This window comes from Pleurodeles waltl, chromosome 1_2 (assembly GCF_031143425.1).
Source record: "Pleurodeles waltl isolate 20211129_DDA chromosome 1_2, aPleWal1.hap1.20221129, whole genome shotgun sequence".
Lineage (NCBI taxonomy): Eukaryota > Metazoa > Chordata > Amphibia > Caudata > Salamandridae > Pleurodeles > Pleurodeles waltl.
In genome coordinates, this window is record NC_090437.1 from 1,089,805,624 (window position 1) to 1,089,827,023 (window position 21,400).

The window sequence follows — 21,400 nt, forward strand, 5'->3', positions numbered from 1 at the left end:
CCATCTTTCAGTGCTGCTGTGCCTCTTTGGTGAACTGCAAATGGTGTTTGCACCAATTAAGTTCACATTCAAAGCCATTTATGGCTATGCATTTCAGCATACAATATAAGGTCAGACATTTGAAACTTTGTTACCGTAACGTGGAGAATTTCTGAACTGGATCTCTTACCTGTATCCTTCCTCCTTTGGAAGAGTTATCATGTTCTGTGGGATGTTGGTGAAAATGCGCACCGGAGACTGTTTGCGACCAGTCTTTCCATGCTTATATTGTGCATGGTTATCATAGTCCACCTAGAAACCAACATTAACATTCAGTGTTAACATTGTAAGCATTAGGTTTGTAATGGGTAACAGGTAGCTTTGAGTGTGTTCACTCTCGACCACTTAAATGCATGATTTGAAAACCTAGCTGTTTCTCTGCTTTTTTTTCACCGGACAATATGTATGCTGTAAGAAATGAGTTACTTAACCGTTTTTATTTTTCACTTAGTTTTTCCCAAGGGGAAGCTCTAGTTAGAATCTCATTTTTGACAGTTGGAGTAATGAATTGCTGGAATGGAGACTCTCAAGATAATTGAAGGTAAGAATGAAATGCAGGTGTTATTTAGAAAATATGTGTACTATATACAACATACACAAAACAATAAATGTGTGCAGTGTCACACATAGAATTGAACATATTGTGATTATATAAAAAAAAAAATCACTTTCCGGCATGTGTGCTGAAGCACAAACTTAATAAAGCTGCATAATGGCAAACCAATTAAGCCTGCATCACTTAGTGTGCAGGGGTGTCAGTGATGTTTCAAACTCGTTAGAAATATGGAGTTCTCTTCAGGACAATCAGATGTTGGAGATACCTGGGAGAAGAATAGAAGGTAAACCTATTACAAGTGGAAAAAGTGTGATGTGAGAATCAATATGGGTTGGAATGGGTAAAGAAAAATATTCATTAGCTGAGAACACGGAATCAATAATTATCTCAGGAGTATTTGTCTGCATGCTATGTAAAACAATTAACACATTTTTGCATATGACACAGAATATGTAAGACACGAATACAGTGAGAGCTCACCTAATGTGTGAATGGCTCAAGTGGGAAAGCACGTTAGAGCCTGTTTAGTACCTCCATTTTAAAATGCAAATTTTTCATGTAGCATTTTTTTTCTGTCTGTCCTTTTATATGGTTTTCCATTTATGTGATAAAGTACTGAGAAATGATTGGACATGTTGCTTGTTCCTAGTAAGCATTGATGCCATCTAGTCTGTACACTCTGTCATTGGCCGACCACACAGAATGCAATGCCTAAACATTCTGATTCTCCGTGAAGACTGCTCTGCATTTGTAGACATATCACAGCATCGAGCATGCACCCCTGACACAGTGTGACACGAATGGTGCTTGCATTATAAAAAAAAAAAAAACTTCCTCTGCGCCATATGTGGTGGAAGAGCACTTCTGCTGGGGTTAACCTGGCGCGAGGCACACAGTGGCCGAGATGCAGCTTTGCTGACTCTGATGCTGATACTGAATCTGACCTCCACCCTCCACAGGACCAACAGCCTGCATTTACACCAGACTGGCTTGCTGGTACATCTTAGGGGTATGAGGGGTCGGTTTTCCCAATAGATCTGGCAGAGGATGCTCTCAGCATTATAGGTAGTTACAGATAGGAGTGTACCAACACAATCACAAAACCATGATTGAACTGTATCTTTTTCACCAACTTTGTAATGCTGGTTGCCATACTTTGCCTTGTTTACCTAATTATCACAGCTCATGTTTTTTTATACAAGATTAAGATTGTTGCAATAAATGTTCTCAATACATTTTCACATCTGTCTGGTTAGGGGTTTAGATGAGGCACTATGAGCTAGCTAGGAACAATGTCAACTTTTCCCAGTGGTATATGTGTCCCTGTACTCTGACGTTTACGTTGACCAGATGCACAGTCCTATTAGATTTGTAGAAACTGTATAACACTCAATGACACAAACTGGTGAGCATAAGTGAGTAATGTTTTACTTACTCAAATGGCAGCGGTACCTGAAAAAAGTTATTAGCCATTAATATGAGAATTACAACATACTAGATAATTAGTTGGCAGCCCTTGTATAGAGCACTTATCACGCGAGGTGTCAACATGTCAAAAAACAATCCAGATTACCTATTATTCCATTGATATGATAGAAACAAAATGACTTCTCCTAATGACACAACATTATACTCCCTTAATATAGTGGAAGGGATAATAAAATATTAAAACAAGTTCTCTCTGCAGAACCCCAAAGCAGTGGAGCGAAGAACAGCACCAGTTAACAAAAAGTGACAAAGAGGAAAAAAGAACCAACAATTAAAAAGGCTAAAATGAGTATGACTTAAAAAAACAACCAGGAGAGCAGCAGTAAAAAGTAAAATAAGAAAACAAGTGAATACTTATCAGGATAGCATGAGCTAGTTCCTACTGTGTCCGCACAGCAGCAGTTCCTGTATAAAGACTTGATGGTCTGCACATTAGTGGTTAGGGCAGTCCGCCAGAAACCAAATGCCTACTAATATTGGCACAACAGTTTGTTCCCCCAAGATGGTGGATTAGGAAATATGAGTAACCAAAGAATATGCTCTCTAACCAAGAATTAAAATGGGTAAGACGTACAGTGATCCCTAAAAACAATACAGAGAGTGATCCCTAAAAACACTCAAAAGAGAATATATCTAAAACACTTAAAGAGAATAGTAATAACAATCAGCCTACCTACAGTGCCGCAGCGGTAGCAAGTACAATAGGATAAACAAGCGAATGCATGCCAAGATAATAAGAGCTAGTTCCTTTCAACAGAAGCATGGCTACCTTTATCTGCTGTAGCAATGGAATCTGGCTAGTGCTACTTGAAAACGGTTGAGAAATTGCTTGAGAAGTTTTCCGAGAGCAACATGGTAGCCGTGTAATCGCGATGCTTGTCTGCCCCGCCCACCCGGGATCCCGAGGCCACAGTCGATGTCGTACTTGCGGCCGCGCAGCATTGGTTACAGAGACGGGGGAGAGGAACCCCCAGCAATTGCCAGCACGCCGGTGGATTCTGCCTCGGAGACGAGGTGAGAGTGGCAGCAGAGGCGGCCGTTGATGGAACGTCGCGTGTAGAAAGCTTCGCAAATCGAGGAGCTGCTTCGAAGCAGGGCGGCTTGAGCCCTGATCGCGGGCTGGATTCCCACGAGGCCGGGCCATGATGGCCCTTTAAACTTGGAGGCTGGGCCAAACAAGGAAAACGCTGGCAAGAAAGGATGCGACGGCAACTGATATCTGAGCAAGATGGTGACAGAGTAATTGAGAGGCCTGCAGATTATGCCCACTAGAGCTACGCGCCGTGCTTGGCTGCCTTTCTAGTTTCGGCAGCTATCAGACAGCTGCTGGCGGTGTGGACTGCCGCCCTCCGCACCGCGGCGCGGCTGTCACAGTAAAGGGAACTCTCCCCCGAACACTAGCGTTTTCGTAACTGTCTTGCTGCTTACAAAGTGGTTGCCGCTCTTTCACTGCAGCAGCCACCACAACGAGGACTCTGGTGCATACCTGCAGCCGCTGCTGTCTTTGTTGCATATAGTGGCGGCCGCTCTTCTACCGCGGCAGCCACTATAACGAGGACAGCCCCAGGATCTCGGCACATAGCCGTAACCGCTACTGTGCAAACATAACAAGGATTATTGATTTATGGCAAGGAGCGCAGGGGCGCACTGGCTGTAGGTGGTTGGAGCTGGAGCAACACGCAACCAAGCAATTGGAAGTCAAGGGAAAATATACTAACTATAAGAGAAAGGATATCATGACAGGAGAAATTATATCAGCCAGCGCCATCTGATTCTGCTAGTTTTTTTCTCTTCCCGTCCCTTTCTCCTACCACCAGGAGATAGAGGAGAAGGATCTAAACAATTCTGAAAAGAGCCCATTGATCAGGGGAGGGAAGAGGAGGAGTCTTAGGAGGCTTCAATGCTCACGATTATACATAGTAATGCATCTTGGCATATTTCTACCCCCTCATGGCCATTGAGGAGTGTGATTAAACAAACAATATCAGAGGTGTTGGCGGTAGCGGTGGGTATAACAAGATTTGTCAGATTGTTATCTCATACTATAACAATAAATATGGCACCCAAAGTTAGTAGGAATCTGGGAGACAAAAGTGAGGGCGCTAAGACCACACGTACTGGCAGGGATAAAGGAGAGTCAGCAGGTTTAAATAAACGATTAATGTCTACAACTGGTAAAGCGGCTGGGAAAAATACTTCAGGATCGATGAAAGATGCCAAGATGAGTGACAGTACTACCTCCCTGTTGGAAAGTAAACTGAAAGGTAAAAATCAATCTACTATTACGGCTTTTCTAGCAGGTGGGGTACAAGGTACCTCTATCGTAAATGCAATTCCCTCCCCTGAAAATAACTGGTCAGGAAAAGAACCTACTCCCCTAAAGTTAAATATTGAAAACAAAGATCATTGTGATAAATCTATAGAGAGCCCGTCAGAAATCCAAGACAGCAACAGGGAGACAAGGGAAAAGGCGCTTGGTCTCCCCGGAAATGGACAGCTACAAATACAACAAACGGATCAAAGTGAGCAGTTGGACTATCAAAATAAAGGGAAAATTGGAAGCCCATCAGGACCTACAGCATAGGAGGACGATTCTACTAACTGTTTAGGTAGCCCTAAAAAATGGGATAAAATTATGGGGGGGGGGGGAAATCCCCAACTAACGGATTGGGGTAAAGATAGTAGTGACAAGTTTTACTCCCTGACAGAAGAGTCTGATCTCGGCAGCGCCGATTGCAGTTTTAGTGAAACTGATGCGAGTGAGACATCTGAGGCAGGCAACAAATCTCCAAGTGGTGAATTTACAGTCCGTAAGGTTCATCAACGGAAAATTGTTAAATCACGTTCTGGCTTATAAGAGGGCTCGGAAAACACAGCATCTATGAGTGGTAGGACTTTAAGGTGTGATTATTCGGGTATCGGTTTAGCAGATACTTCTATAGTCGGCAACCAAAGCCCCGTCAATGATGAAAATGAAAGTGATCGGGGAGCTTCAGCTGGGAGTATTGGCAATCCCGGCAATACCCACGCGATGGGCACCGAGGCAGGGATACTGCAGTCAATATACAGTTCAATTAAAGAGTTACAAACAGAGACCAGGATTGAAAGTCGGCGGGCAAGGGTTGCTACAAAGAGACTGCAGGGATCGGTCCGTAAGGTAGCAAAATCATGCATGGAAATTGAAGCTAAGTTATGTTCTATGGAAGATCGGATAGTGGCAGTCGAGGAGGATATGGATACTCTCAAAGAGCAGAACGCTGATAGAGACTGACAATTGACGGATGTGATGTGGAAAATAGAAGATTTGAAAAATAGACAGAGAAGAAATAATCTTTGATTTCTGGGTATACCAGAAGGACTAGAAGGGAACAATATACAGGCATACATGGTTACTCTTTTGCGCAGGGCCTTTCCAGAACTGGGGGATCGGGATTGGGACAATGAGGAGCAGAGGGTCCATAGGTTCCCGACAAACCAACGGGAGGGGGTCAACGGGCAGATTCTAAATACCCAAGAGCGATTTTGGTATATTTTGGGAACTATTTAGTACGACAAGAGATAGCTGATAAGACTCCTCCCAATACCCCACGTTCCTGTAACAGGGTTACCTTCTTTACCCGCCCCGATTTCTGTCATGCCACGGTGGAGCGGAGATGGCGGCTCCGGCAACTTATTAAGCCATTCTTCGAGAAAGGAGGGGAGGCTTATCTGTTGGCCCCTGCTAGGCTAAAAATAATAATGAATGGAAAAGTGAAAGTTTTTACCTCAGAAATTAAGGCAAAAGAATACTTGATGGGGGTCAATCCATAGAGTATAGAAGTATAGGGAAGGTAAAGGCATTCTGGGTACCGGTGGGTGGGTAGGCCGATGCATACACAACACTAACATTCAGGCCATTAGGGGTCTGATTGCTCAACAGGGTAGGGGGCCAGTATCAGGGGGGAGGGAGGGGGTGAGGGGAGACTGGTCCTGGGTGGGGGAAGGGGGGATGGGGAGGGGAAAGCAGGAGGGGGTGGGGGGGGAGGCACAGGGGTGAACCATGGGAAGAAAATGGAAAGGAAACGACTAATGGAGGTGAGCGATATGGGGCGGAGAGTTGGAATAGGAAGGAAAGAGAATTCAAGAGACGGTGCATTTAAATATGTAAACCTGAGAGATCCCGAAGAGAAAAGATTTGGAATTACAAAAAAGAAGGGTTATGGCTAGACTTAGAATTGTGTCAATCAATATATGTGGATTGAATGATCCTCGTTAAAGAAGGAGAGTGGCCGAAGAATTAAAAAATTTTAAGGCAGATATCTTCTGCCTACAAGAAACACATGTGGAATATAAAAACTCTGGGATCCTCGGCTCGCTTGGTATGAGGGTAATTGCTTGGTCAAAACAAGAAGCTAGAACTAAAGGAGTGGCGATTCTAGATCGGACTAATAAATTAAAATTTATTCGGCAGAAGGCAGATACAGGTGGAAGATGGGTAATAGTAGAATGTAGTCACGGTCATAGTAGCTTTACATTAGGTTCCATATATGGGGTAGTCACGGATGACCCAATAGTAGTTGATACCCTCGCTATCGAGTTAACAGGATGGGCCCCTCCCTATATTATATGTGGTGATTTTAACTTTAATGGATCGTGGGAGGGACTACAGGATTTATTAACACCCACAACTGAGAAGTATCAGGGGCGTAAACCTCGGGTATATAAGGCAATGGGTGCTATCCAGCAAGAATTAGGGTTAGTGGATGCCTGGGTGAAGTTGCGTAAGCCCGACCCCGGATATACTTATTATTCGGTCCTTCATGCGAAATTAGCACGACTTGATTATTTTCTAATCTCTCCTGTATTTCTAAAACAAGCCAGGATTGAGTTATACTCACGGATGGTGTCAGATCATAATCCTTTAGTCCTGGATATGGAACTGGATGGGTTAGAACCAAAAGTTAGTAGATGGACATTTGAAAGGGGACTTCTAAAAGACCCGGAATACTGTGAGCATATGAGTAAGTGGATAACTGAATTTTGGGGTTTAATCAGGGGTCAGACCCAGTAGAGATGGTTTGGGATACTCTGAAAGCAGGTATTCGTGGGGAAACATTAAGTTTTAGTATTAAAAGGCAGAATGATGCTCAAGGGAGAATAATAGAGTCCCAAGCGAAGCTGCGGCATGCAGAAAGGCAACTGGTGAGAGCTATAGAAACTGGAGTAGATATAAGGAGAGCGCAGGAAGAAGTCACCATAGTAAAAGCCGCAGCAAACGAGGTCACGGCCCAAAGAATAGCAGAGAAATATCTAGCACAGCGCGCACAAGGGTTTGAGTTTGGAGAAAAAGTTGGTTGCTAGCGGAACGGACAACCCAGAAAACAGCGGCTGGGGTTATTAGGGAGATCGAAGACTGGCAAGGACAGATAATATCAGAAGTGGGTGGAATTAGAAAGGTGTTCCATGGATATTATCAGGAACTTTATAACGATACATCAGTATATTCGGATGAAGAAATGCAAGAGTTTTTATACCCCATTAAGATGGAGAAACTAGGTTAGAGCGACAAGTCACGCCTGGGAGAGCAGATAGATATCTCAGAAATAGATATGGCAATGAGTAATCTGCCCACAGGGAAAGCTACTGGTCCTGATGCGATCCCCTTAGAATTTTATAAAACTTTTAAACTATTGTTACTTCTGGTTATGTTAGAGCTGTATACTCGGGTATAGAATGGAGGGAAAATCCCCCCATCTTGGGATCTGGCTAATATAGTTATGTTTCATAAGAAGGGAAAACCTCAGTTAAAGCCAGCCTCATATCGCCCGATCACATTAATAAATAGTGATGCTAAAATTTATTCAAAGATCTTGGCAGTTCGATTATCACTGGTGATAAAGAAGCTGGTCTTCCCGCGGCAGCATGGGTTCGTCCCAGGAAGAGATACAACTAATCATATTCAGAGAGTTTTAGCACTCTTTGACTCTACGGAAGTAGCAAAAGAACCTATGGCGGCTGCATTTTTGGATGCAGAGAAGGCATTCGATCGGGTGAATTGGAAGTATCTGTGGTATGTTATGGAGTATTATGGGCTAGGGAAGAAATTTATTATAGCAGTAAGGGCTTTATATAGATCCCCGGCTGTGAGAATACAACTAATGGGAGGACAATCCGAGAGTATTGTGATTAGGAGAGGTACCAGGCAGGGATGTCCATGCTCTCCCCTCCTGTTTGCTTTGTATATAGACCCTTTGCTTAGACAGTTGGAAAAAAACAGTAAGATTCCACCAATCCATAGGCAGGGATGGGATACCAAAGTCTTAGCATATGCAGATGATATAGCCATACTAACTCCCTATCCTGATTTAGCACTGAGAGAGATCGAAATGGTGACAAAAAAATTCGGAAGGTTTTCCGGATACCTGTTAAATGGAGCTAAAACGCAGCTGTTGGCTAATCAATACACAAATACTGAAGACACACGGAGGGTGGAGCATGCAGTATATTTAGGTATTAATATTACACCAAAGGTAGATGAAGTTGTTAATTTAAATATAGATCCTATACTTGCAAAATTTAGAGAAGATATGTGCAGATGCAATAACCTGCATTTAACTATTGTAGGGCGATGCAATATGGTAAAGATGATCTTCCTCCCGAAGCTGTTGTATCTATTTCGCGCCATACCACTGAACTTTACTAACCTAAAATTTAAAGAGATCGATAGAGTAATCATGAGATTTATATGGGCATATGGTAAGTGTAGGAGATCAAGCAAATTTATGTCTCTTCCTCGAGAAAGGGGTGGGTGGTCCTTACCGAATATAAAATTATATCAAATGGCAGCGGCTTTCCAGTATATGCGCCCGTTATGGGGGCCTAATAAAGAAGGAGTTATAAAAACGGACTGCCCCAATATATACGAGCTGCAGATAGGAGCAGTAGCCAATGGGTGTTTGGTAACATATCACGAGCCTGGATATTACAAAAAAACTAGGTATAAGGTTTTGGGAGCGGCTCATAAGTGCTGGCGATTATGGTATAAAAAGAAAGGATTTGGCAGATATAATTATTATACTATGATCGAGAAGAATCCACTGCTCCCTGAAATATTTAATGATAAATATTTGGCAAAGTGGTTCACCTTAGGTATAACCAGGTTAGGGAACTTTTTTGATAACTCGGGGGTCAAGGCGTTTCGAGATCTTCAGGAACAGTATGGTCTAGAGAAAAGGGACTTTTTCAAATATTTACAGATAAGGGATTTTTTTAGGGAAAAAAACAGGGGGGGTCCAGGGATTTAAAAGTGACCAACTGCTGAATGAGATTCTGGTTAATCCCAGTATAACTATTAGGTCAATTTATCCTTTCTTATTGGCAGAATAATCAGATGATATAGAAAAGAATAAGGAGAAGTGGAGCAAGAAGTTGGTAGATGGGAGCAACAACTTTATGAGGTCACTGGAGTTGGGACGCACTATTCTATTATCATCTTCCCTGCAAGCGCAACACTACAAGACTATGTTTGATCTGTATCATACCCCAGCCCACCTCGCCAAATGGGGATGTGTGTCAGGAATAAACTGTCCAAGATGTGGGATGTATGGCTCAGACATTATACATATGATGGCTACATGCGGGGAATTAAAGGCTTCGAGGGAAGGTATTCAAGCTGTTTTGAAGGAGGTTTTGGGATATGATTTTGTCCTTACACCTGAGATCATGGTCTTTGGGGTTGACGGTGAAGTAGATGGATCACATAGAGCGTTTATCTTTGTAGCTATGGCGGTGTTTAGAATCTGTATATCAACAGCATGGCTGGATTTACGACCCCCGTCCTGGCAACAATGGTTGGCTAGGTTGCTGTCTGTATATCATTTGGAGATGGCATTGTATGAACGTAAGGGGAAACAGGCTAGGAGGAAAGGGAAGGCAATATGGGGTCCATTTCAGGCTTGGATACAGGCCCATAATGATCGGGCCACCCTCTTCTGAATTAATGGGGTAACATCTCTAGATAGGATCTGAGGGGTGGTTAGGTTTTGGATGATTTAACTAGGTGATGTCTTCCTCTTGTCTGTTCCACTCTATTTTCTGTAAAAATATTTTAAGTTTTCAGTGTAAAATGATCCAAGAATATATGTGTTATATGTTTCCTTCCAATAATAAAAAAAAAAAAAAAAAAGAGAGAAATTGCTTGAGAAAATTAGGGGTGCAAGAGCACTGAAAGAAGGGTAAAAGACCATGATGTTGGTAGAAAAGCTGATTGTTATTTATTGGAATAGTATACTTTCAGAAGGCACGCAACACTGCAAAGGACAGAGCTGTTGTGTTGTTCTACTTAGGAATGACTTATATTCTAACATGTGTCAGGGCATTCTGTTGCCGTGAGGGCAAATAACTCTAGGCTTGTTCAGTTTGTCCCTGCCTGCCTGGGGTCAGTTGTGTACTTCTTGCTTTCAAACTAAACCAACCATTTGCAGTACAATAGGTCTCGCATTTTCTTGAGTTAGAGCTATTGGCACTGTAAATTCATAACTGGACTTTCCTTGCCACATAAATAAGTCAACCCTGCCTCATAATTTTGTCTTTTCCTGCCATATAATTCTAGTGGCCCAGCGTTTAACTAAAGCACTTCTATTCACCTTCTCCTCTATCTAAAAACTTAGTCAATTATCATATAAACCTTTATCAGAAATAAACTTTTGGCATTAGAGTGTAATGCTCAAAACACCAGAACAAAAATATAATTTGGGACGGATTGGAGGTTGAAAGGAAAGAGGGAGTAAAGATGGAGAAGACAAGTGGCCTAGGAACGGTGTCATGGGCCCTGGAGTAAGAAAGGAAAATGGTTGACTGGAATTTTGGTAGGAAAACAGAGCAGCAATTATAGCTGAGCCAGGTCCGTAGGTCTCTGGGCCCCGGTGCCACTGCACCTGTTGCTCCACTGATAACTAGCCCTCAGGAGAGAAAGCGGATTTGGCAGAAAAAGAGAAGCCAAATGAATACAACAGATGAAAGGAAGAAAGAGAAGGGGTTGCAAAGAAAGAAGGGAAAGAAGGAACAAGAAAATGGAAGCACAACTAAGAGAACAAATACAGCAAACATGTGAGACAAAAGAAAAAAGGGAAGGAAGCTAGTGAACGAAAGATAAAGAGAAAAAATTATGAAGTGTGAAAAGAAAGAGAAAAATGAACATTAGAGAAAAAAGAGAGATGGTGAGAAAAACAAGCAGCGACATAACCAGGTCATGTATGTACTGACATTTCCCAGAGACACAGAATGGGAAAACAACTTTCACACTTCGGGTCCTGACAAGTAACTTGTGGCTTCCACATACAGACGGGCAAAAAGAGAGATTGATAGTAAAACATGAATTGCCAGATAAAGATAAGAAAAACACCAGAAGAAAGATCTAAAAAAAAAAAAAAGTGAAAGGAAGCATAACGAGTCAAAGGAAAGAGCAGATAAAGACAAAGAAAGAATGAAGGGAGAGAAAACAAATATTGAAAGAATGAACACCTGATGAAGAAAAAAGAGAGGAACGAAACAAGGAAAGAAATAATCAACTTTTTGCGAGTTTGAAAGAGGAGGTAGCAAGAGGAAAAGGGAAATAAAAAAAAAAGGTAGAGGAGTAGAAATAAACAGTTGAAAGAAAGAGCAAAATTGTTAACGCGTGGATTTCAAGAGCTCGTAGGAGAAAAGTGGGGTAGAAAGAAAACATTGAGAGTAAACACAGTAAAGGAAAGAACAGAGTGAGATGGGTGAAACAGACCCTCCCAAATGAAGATGGTATCTAAGAATAGATTTAATTAGCTCCCCTACGTCCTCAAACAGAAATCAGAGTGTGGATCAGTAGGGGGCACTGCAGAACAGCAGGAGGGGTATTAGCAGAGTTGTATGTGAACCCCAATACAGCAACATTGGGGCACCTCAGATCAGGATTAGGGGGTATAGACAGAGCTGTGTGACCCAGTGCTGGAATAACAGAAAGGCAGCGGGTGAGGAATGAGAAATGGAGCGCTGTGTAATTCCTGGTATTGGAATAATGGGGCGCTGCAGGTGAGGTTTGAGGTGCACTGAGACAAGTTGTATGTGGGTTGCAGTACTGGAATAATAAAGACACACAAGGTCAGAAGTGAGGTATGTTAATGAAGCTACAATATGTGTGGAACCTAGTATTGGCATGCCATTGTTGCCAAGTGTTAGCCTGGAGGCGCCCTGGTGTAGCTGCGAGTGGGTCCCAGCACAGGAGTGCCATTGCCTCTGAACCACAGAAGGTAGGAGTCCTGAAGGGTGTGTGTGTGTGAGCCTTAGTACTGAGAAGAAATGTGCAATGAATGTTATAATTGATGGATTCTGGAGTCGCTGTGGTGGTTCCCATCAACAGTGGCGTTAGATATTAGACTTTAGTGCACTGGCTGAGCTGTGTTTTGTTCTTTAGGGTCCAGTATTTGCTTGGCAGTGGGACTGAATATTAGAATTGAGCTGCTGTAATGAAACTTCATGTGATCAGGGTCCCAGAATAGGAAAGGAAGTGACCTTGCCAGAGTATAACTGAGGTGCACTGATGGAGCTGCGTCTGAGGTCCGAGTACTGGAACAGCAGAGTGTACTGACTGTAAAAACTGAGGAGTTCTGGCAGAGAGCGTATGTGGGGTTTTGGCACGGCTGAGGGCTTGGAGTGTGTAAAATGAGGTGCACTGATGGAGGTGAACCCGAGGTCCCAGTACTGGAACAACAGAGTGTACTGGCTGTAAGAACTGAGGTGCTCTGGCAGACATCGTGGGTGGGGTTTCTGGCACTGGCACGACTGAGGGCATGGAGTGTGTGAACTGAGGTGCACTGATAGAGCTGCGAGTGGGATCTCAGTATGGAGCAGAAGTGGGCGTTGTCTCTAAGATTTGTGGAGCTCCGGTAGAGTTGATAAAGAAAAGCCAAGGAAGGACGGGAGCCAGGCAGCTGAGAGAGGGTGCAGAGAGTCCACAAAGACCAAATGTGACCATGATAAAAGCCTGAGACATGACTGACCGCTGGCATGCAAGGATTTCTAAATGACACTGAAACTAACAAATAAAATAGCTGGAAGCTCACAGAAGAAGTATACTTAAAAATATACAAGAGGTCCTATGCTTACGCTCGACCTAATAATTTAAGACAACACCTTCTGGACTTAAAACTAAAGAATGTACTGCATTATCCAAAAATGCTGTTTTATCAAAATGAAGTGAGCTGAATGGAGGCATTGAAGCTAGCAGCAAGCATTGAGGGACATGCTCATTGGTACTGGAAACATAAGTGAGTGCCATGTGATTAATGAACAAAGAAGAGGGACAGTATTTTCAGCACAGCTGTGGACATAGAAAGAGGACTAGAAAACTGAATTGGGACTAGGCATCAGCATAGCTGTGAACAAGGACGAATAAGGACATAAGATAAATTATTCAACTTCTTCAGATTTGGGGTGTGAAGTGTGCAAGAAATCAGATTCATTGACAACGGTGGCTTCTTTTATTGTGTTATCTTATTTTGTTATTACATTCTTATTTGTGTGCAGAAAAGAAACCCCACTGATCACAGTTGCTACTTTTACTGTGTTATTGTATTTTGTTACTAGGGTTCTTAATGAATAAGTTACTTACCTTCGGTAACACTTTTTCTGTTGGATACAATAACTACCTGTGGATTCCTCACCTAAAGAATTCTCCCCTCGCGCCAGCCCTCGACGCAAATTTCTTCTAGCTCTGCACGTCGACGATGACATCACAATCGCCCGACTCCACGCGACGCCACATGACATCATCCAGGCAATAAGAAGCCCTCGTCGACGTGCAGACGTCAGTTTTCACCATTTTTTACGTGCCATAGAGGCGAAGAAGTTAAACCTAAAGAGTACACATTCATCCAGAATAGATGAAAATAAAACATTTAATACAAAACTCAACAAAAGTCATAGATATGACTGCTCAAACCGAGACAGAAATAAATATATATGAGTATAAATCCAGTCCAAAATGTCCCTTTCACTATCTTAATGTGCAATGGAAAAGTATATACGATGAATACAACCATATGCATGAAACAGCTATATACCTATATTACAAGATCAAGGATGCGCACCCAAAGAAATCTTGGTTTGACCAGACAGGCAACGGGGAGGTGGGTGGGACCATGAGGAATCCACAGGTAGTTATTGTATCCACCAGAAAAAGCGTTACCGAAGGGAAGTAACTTATTCTTCTGATGGATACACCTATCTGTGGATTCCTCACCTAAAGAATAGAGTCCCAAAGCAATAAAACCTCCGGTGGTGGGTGCCCGAATGGTCAAACCAAGAAATCTTGCAGCACCGAGCGAGCAAAATGGCCATCCCTCCTAACCTCAGAGTCCAAACAGTAATGCTTGGCAAAAGTATGGAGGGACGCCCAAGTCGCTGCCTTGCAGATGTCAGCCACAGGAACACCTCTAGCCAAAGCTGATGAAGCTGCTTTGGCTCTGGTGGAATGGGCACGAATCCCCACAGGTGGATCCTTCTTAGACAAAGAATAGCAGATCTTAATACATAGAATGACCCACCTGGATAGCGTTCTCTTGTGGACCGCTCTACCTTTCCTCTTCCCCACGTATCCAACGAAGAGCTGTCCATCCTGTCTGAACTCTTTCGTCCTGGCGACGTAGAAGCTCAGAGCTCTTCGCGGATCCAGCCGGTGGAGCCTCTCTTCCTCTTTGGATGGGTGAGATGGAGGGTAAAAGGAAGAGAGAGTAATCGACTGCCCCAGGTGAAAGGGTGTAACAACCTTCGGTAGGAAAGCCGCCTTGGTCCTCAACACCACTTTGTCCTTAAAGAAAGAAAGGTATGGGGTTTCCACTGAGAGAGCCTGAAGCTCGCTAACCCTTCTGGCAGATGTTATGGCCACCAGGAAAACAGTTTTTAATACCAGGTACCGTAAAGAACAAGAATGCATTGGTTCGAACGGAGCCCCCATAAGAAAAGTTAAGACTAAGTTAAGGTCCCACTGAGGCATAACGAATGGCATGGGTGGATACCTATTAGAGAGCCCCTTTAGAAACTTTAAAACAATTGGTGATTTAAAGAAGGACGGTTGATCTGGAAGGCACAGAAAAGCAGATAGTGCAGACAGATAACCTTTAACAGTGGCAATTGCGAAACCTTTCTGAGCCAGTTGAAGTGCAAATTACAAAATGTCAGACAAACCAGCTTTTAAAGGATCTAAACTATTGTCTCCACACCAGCTTGAAAATTTAGCCCAACGATTAGCATAGATCGACTTGGTGGAGTGTCGTCTGGCCGATAAAATAACTTCCACCACATCTGGAGGGAGAGAAAAGGAACTCAGATTGCCCCGTTCAATCTCCAGGCATGAAGATGCAGGCTCTGGAGGTGGGGTGTAGAATCTGGCCCTGCGACTGCGTGAGGAGGTCCACCCTGCAAGGGAGACGGAGCAGAGGGCACTGAGAGAGTTGGAGTAGGTCCGAATACCACACCCTTCTCGGCCAATCCGGAGCTATTAAGATGACTTGAGCTCGGTCTTGGCGGATCTTCCTGAGAACTCGAGGAATCAAGGGTATGGGGGGAAACGCGTAAAGCAACTGACCCTTCCAGGACATCTGAAACGCGTCCCCCAAAGCTCCTTGCACAGGATACTGGAGGCTGCAAAATAGCGGACACTACGCATTCTCTTGAGTTGCAAACAGATCTATTTGTGGGTAACCCCACATCCGGAAGATACCCAGAACTAGATCTGGATGAAGACGCCACTCGTGATCGACCGAGCTGCGTCGACTGAGAATGTTTGCACGCACGTTCAAGACTCCGGCCAAATGATGTGCAACCAAGCAGATCTTGTGATCCTGAAGCCAGGACCAGAGACGAAGAGCTTCTCTGCAGAGAAGATACGACCCCACTCCTCCCTGTTTGTTTATATACCACATTGCGGACGTGTTGTCCGTTAGAACTTGGACCGATCGACCGTGAATGGAAGGGAGGAAGGCCTTGAGTGCCAGACGTACTGCCCGCAACTCTAACAGATTGATATGCAACTTCTGTTCCCCTGGAGACCAAAGGCCTTTGAACTCCAGGTCCCCCAGATGAGCTCCCCACCCTAGAGTGGAAGCATCCGTTACCACCGTGGTCACTGGAGGAGGCAGCGAGAACGGCCTTCCTTGAGACAGGTTGTCGACCGCTGCCCACCATTGAAGATCCTCCGCAGTGTCCCTGGGGATCTTTATCGAATCTTCGAGATCCCCTTTGTGTTGAAACCACTGCCTGCGGACGCGAAAAGTTTTTAATACCAGGTACCGTAAAGAACAAGAATGCATTGGTTCGAACAGAGCCCCCATAAGAAAAGTTAAGACTAAGTTAAGATCCCACTGAGGCATAACGAATGGCATGGGTGGATACCTATTAGAGAGCCCCTTTAGAAACTTTAAAACAATTGGTGATTTAAAGAAGGACGGTTGATCAGGAAGGCACAGAAAAGCAGATAGTGCAGACAGATAACCTTTAACAGTGGCAATTGCGAAACCTTTCTGAGCCAGTTGAAGTGCAAATGACAAAATGTCAGACAAACCAGCTTTTAAAGGATCTAAACTATTGTCTCCACACCAGCTTGAAAATTTAGCCCAACGATTAGCATAGATCGACTTGGTGGAGTGTCGTCTGGCCGATAAAATAACTTCCACCACATCTGGAGGGAGAGAAAAGGAACTCAGATTGCCCCGTTCAATCTCCAGGCATGAAGATGCAGGCTCTGGAGGTGGGGGTGTAGAATCTGCCCCTGCGACTGCGTGAGGAGGTCCACCCTGCAAGGGAGACGGAGCAGAGGGCACTGAGAGAGTTGGAGTAGGTCCGAATACCACACCCTTCTCGGCCAATCCGGAGCTATTAAGATGACTTGAGCTCGGTCTTGGCAGATCTTCCTGAGAACTCGAGGAATCAAGGGTATGGGGGGAAACGCGTAAAGCAACTGACCCTTCCAGGACATCTGAAACGCGTCCCCCAAAGCTCCTTGCACCGGATCCTGGAGGCTGCAAAATAGCGGACACTACGCATTCTCTTGAGTTGCAAACAGATCTATTTGTGGGTAACCCCACATCCGGAAGATACCCAGAACTAGATCTGGATGAAGACGCCACTCGTGATCGACTGAGCTGCGTCGACTGAGAATGTCTGCACGCACGTTCAAGACTCCGGCCAAATGATGTGCAACCAAGCAGATCTTGTGATCCTGAAGCCAGGACCAGAGACGAAGAGCTTCTCTGCAGAGAAGATACGACCCCACTCCTCCCTGTTTGTTTATATACCACATCGCGGTCGTGTTGTCCGTTAGAACTTGGACCGATCGACCGCGAATGGAAGGGAGGAAGGCCTTGAGTGCCTGACGTACTGCCCGCAACTCTAACAGATTGATATACAACTTCTGTTCCCCTGGAGACCAATGGCCTTTGAACTCCAGGTCCCCCAGATGAGCTCCCCACCCTAGAGTGGAAGCATCCGTTACCACCGTGGTCACTGGAGGAGGCAGCGAGAACGGCCTTCCTTGAGACAGGTTGTCGACCGCTGCCCACCACTGAAGATCCTCCGCAGTGTCCCTGGAGATCTTTATCGAATCTTCGAGATCCCCTTTGTGTTGAAACCACTGCCTGCGGACGCACCACTGGAGAGCCCTCATGTGCCAGCGTGCATGAGTGACCAACAGTATGCAAGAAGCAAACAGACCGAGCAGACGAAGGACCTTGAGGATTGGAACTACCGCTCCATTTCGAAACATTGGAATCAAAGCCTTTATGTCCTGAATCCGCTGGGGCGGAGGAAAGGCCTGATTCAATGTCGTGTCCAATACTGCCCCTATGAACAGAAGGCGTTGAGAGGGCTCCAGGTGAGATTTGGGTACATTGACTGAAAAACCCAGGTCGTACAACAATTGAGTCGTCGACTGGAGATGGCACCGCACGAGCTCCGGAGTTTTGGCCTTGATCAACCAATCGTCCAGATAGGGAAACACAGCTATCCCCCTTCTTCTGAGCTCTGCTGCTACCACCACCATCACCTTCGTGAAGACTCGAGGTGCTGAAGTAAGACCAAAGGGAAGGACCACAAACTGATAATGCTGTGATCCCACTACAATCCGGAGATACTTCCTGTGCGATTTGAGGTTCGGAATATGAAAATACGCGTCCTGCAAATCGACTGACACCATCCAGTCTCCTTCGTTCAACGCCAAAGGAACCTTTGAGAGGGTCAGCATTTTGAACTTTTCCTGTTTGAGGAACCAATTCAAAATCCTCAAGTCCAAAATCGATCTCAGTCGACCATCCTTTTTGGGAATCAGAAAGTATCTTGAATAGCACCCCTGACCCCTCTCTTGCTCGGGAACCAACTCTATTGCACCTTTTTGTTATAGGGATAATACCTCCTGCTGTAACAGGAGAAGATGGTCTTCCGAACAGAAGGATGGGCGGGGAGGGAAGATCGTAGCGAATTCCCGAAAGGGAAGATCGTACCCCCTCTTCACAATGTCGATGACCCAGGAGTCCGATGTTATGACCTCCCACATTGGAAGAAAAGAGGCAAGTCTCCCCCCTACCGGAGATGAATGGACAGGGAGTGGTGAAGGACTACGGCTGCTTTCCTTGCTGCACCCCTCCCGAGGAAGAGGCAGAGTGCTGCAAGGTGGCTCCTCTCGTACGGACTCTGCCCCTGCCCCTGAAGGATCTGTAAGTAGATTGTTGTGGTCCTTGCAATCTTCCTCGAAAGGAACCACGTCCAAATCCCTTAAATCTCCGAAAGCCTCTAAAGGTGGATGAGGCCGACGACTGGAGTCCCAAAGACCTAGCTGTCGCTCTGCTCTCTTTAAAACGTTCCAAGGCAGAGTCAGCCTTAGAGCCGAAGAGCTTTTCTCCATCAAACGGAAGATCAAGGAGTGTGGCCTGCACGTCCGACGAGAAGCCTGATGATCGAAGCCAAGACTGCCTCCTAGAGACTATGGTCGTGCCCATAGCCCTAGCCACCGAGTCCGAAGTGTCCAATCCAGACTGGATCACTTGCGTCGCAGCCGACTGTGCATCTGCTAATAGTTGCAGCATCTCCTGGGACAAATTAGGGTGACTCTTCACCTCTTCCATAAGGGCATGGATGTAACGCCCCAGTATGCATGTGGCATTGGAAGATTTTAGGGCCATACTGCAAGATGAAAATGTCTTTTTAGCAGTATGGTCCATCTTTTTTGACTTCCTGTCCGCAGGGGCCCCAGGAAACGAGCCAGGAGAGGATCTGGAAGAACATGAAGCTTGGACCACTAGGCTCTCCGGAGTTGGTTGCCTGGAAAGAAACACCGGATCCCCAGGCGCCGTCCTGTACCGCCGAGCCACCGCTCTGTTGACCGCAGCGGTGGATACAGGTTTCAGCCAGATATCCTTAATGGGGTCCAGCAGAGCCTCATTGAATGGTAGAAGAGGCTCAGCAGAAGCAGACTTCGGATGGAGGACTTCTGTGAATAAATTTCTCTTGACCTCCGCGGTAGGAAGGGGAAGATCCCAAAACTCTGCAGCCTTACGAATGACTGCATGGAAAGAAGCAGCTTCCTCCGTGACCTCTTCAGGGGAAGCCAGATCCCATTCAGGGGTAGTAGTGTCAAGGCCACTAGCTGAGTCCAGTCCCTGGAAGTCACCTGAGGGCTCTATAACTTCTCCTTCCTCCAGGTGTTGCCTCGCATACTCCTCCTCCTCCTCCAAGAGACGAAGGGCCAGATGTCTTGACCTAAGTCTTGACTCCAAGCCTGGAGTCGACAAGGCGTCGGCCGACGCCAAAGATCTTCGTCAGCGCCGAACCTCGGATTCGTCCGAAGCCGGAGGCTCCGGCTCCAAAGTGTTCTTGGACGTCGATCGGATCCGAGGCGATTCCGACGGCGCCGTAACAGGTGTAGCCATCCTGGGCGACGTCGTAGGCATCAGTGCCGCTTCAGGTGCAGCAGACAAGAACGGGGTGAATGGCGCCGACCTGTAAGACACCGGAACACCCAAATCATAGGCCAAAGGGCCAGGCGGACCTGCATGACTTCCACCCGGCGTCATGGAAGCAAAGATGTTATACATAGCGTTTAAAAACGCTGCAGGACCCGATCCTGGAGTCGGGAAAGCCGGGTACTGCTGCTGCTGCACCGGCGCCGGCAAAGCTGCAGAAGAGGGTCCAGGTAACTCCTGGCCAGGAGAACCCTCAGGCCTCTGGGGAGGCTCGACCTCAAAGACCGACCCAGGTGACGTCGGGGTCGCCGGAGGTGGAGGGGTGACGGTCGGGCTTATCTCCCACGTCGGACGACGCCGAGCCGACGGAGAAGCCGATCTAGATCTGGACCGTCCCTTGCTCGATCGGCGCCGAGATCCATGATGGCGCCGAGAGTCACTATGATGATGACGAGACCTCGAAGATCTCGACGAAGACTCCCCCCTAGGACGCCTCTCCTTCTTCTTCTTGGACCGGGCCAAGAACAACTTCGCCTCCCTCTCCTTAAGTGCCTTAGGGTTCATGCGTTGGCACTAACCGCATGCCTCGACCTCATGGTCGGAACTAAGGCACCAGAGGCAGTTTTCGTGGGGGTCGGTAACCGACATCCGACCCCCGCACTGGCTACAAGGTTTAAAGCCGGATTTTCTAGGCTGCGACATCGTAACCGCCGTTGGAAACAGTAGCTCCCTGTGAGCCTCGAAGAATTAACCGTTATTCGGGCACGGAAAAAAGGGAACTGACGTCTGCACGTTGACAAGGGCTTCTTATTGCCTGGATGACATCATGTGGCGTCGCGTGGAGTCGGGCGATTGTGACGTCATCGTCGACGTGCAGAGCTAGAAGAAATTTCCGTCGAGGGCTGGCGCGAGGGGAGAATTCTTTAGGTGAGGAATCCACAGGTAGGTGTATCCATCAGAATGTGACATTACATAGTTGAATTTATTTTACTTCCATTATGGTGATGCAAACAATAGCTGTCTCTCCCATATTCTTGCAGGATCTAGGGTCACCTGTTATGGTGTAGGAGGATTGGAAGGAATCGCTTGAGATGTATTTAGTGGCAATAGGGGATGTTTTAGCAGCAAAAAGAAAGTTAGCTCTATTGAAAAACAGTCTTGGGGTAAAGGGCACAAAATGTTCTTAAAACATTACCCAAACCACAAGAAACTATTGCAGGTGAAGAATTCTTCTTTGCAAAAAAACGTAACTATAGCACGTCATTTTGAAAACACGTCCCACTATGTAAAGAAATTAAAAGAAAAGCACAATAAGAATAAGTCAGATGAGAATAATGCAAATGCAGCGCAGAAAGGT

The 21,400-nt window shown here is 45.5% G+C and overlaps 1 protein-coding gene across 2 annotated transcripts in view; it reads right to left on the reverse strand.

Annotated features, from left to right (window-relative positions):
• ZCCHC4 (zinc finger CCHC-type containing 4) overlaps window positions 1–21,400 on the reverse strand; it is a 299,886-nt gene that overhangs the window by 72,657 nt on the left and 205,829 nt on the right. For both annotated transcript variants that reach the window (XM_069202157.1, XM_069202158.1), the window contains one exon: window positions 170–291. In XM_069202157.1, coding sequence (XP_069058258.1) covers window positions 170–291 — 122 coding nt within the window. The remainder of the gene's footprint in view (window positions 1–169; window positions 292–21,400) is intronic.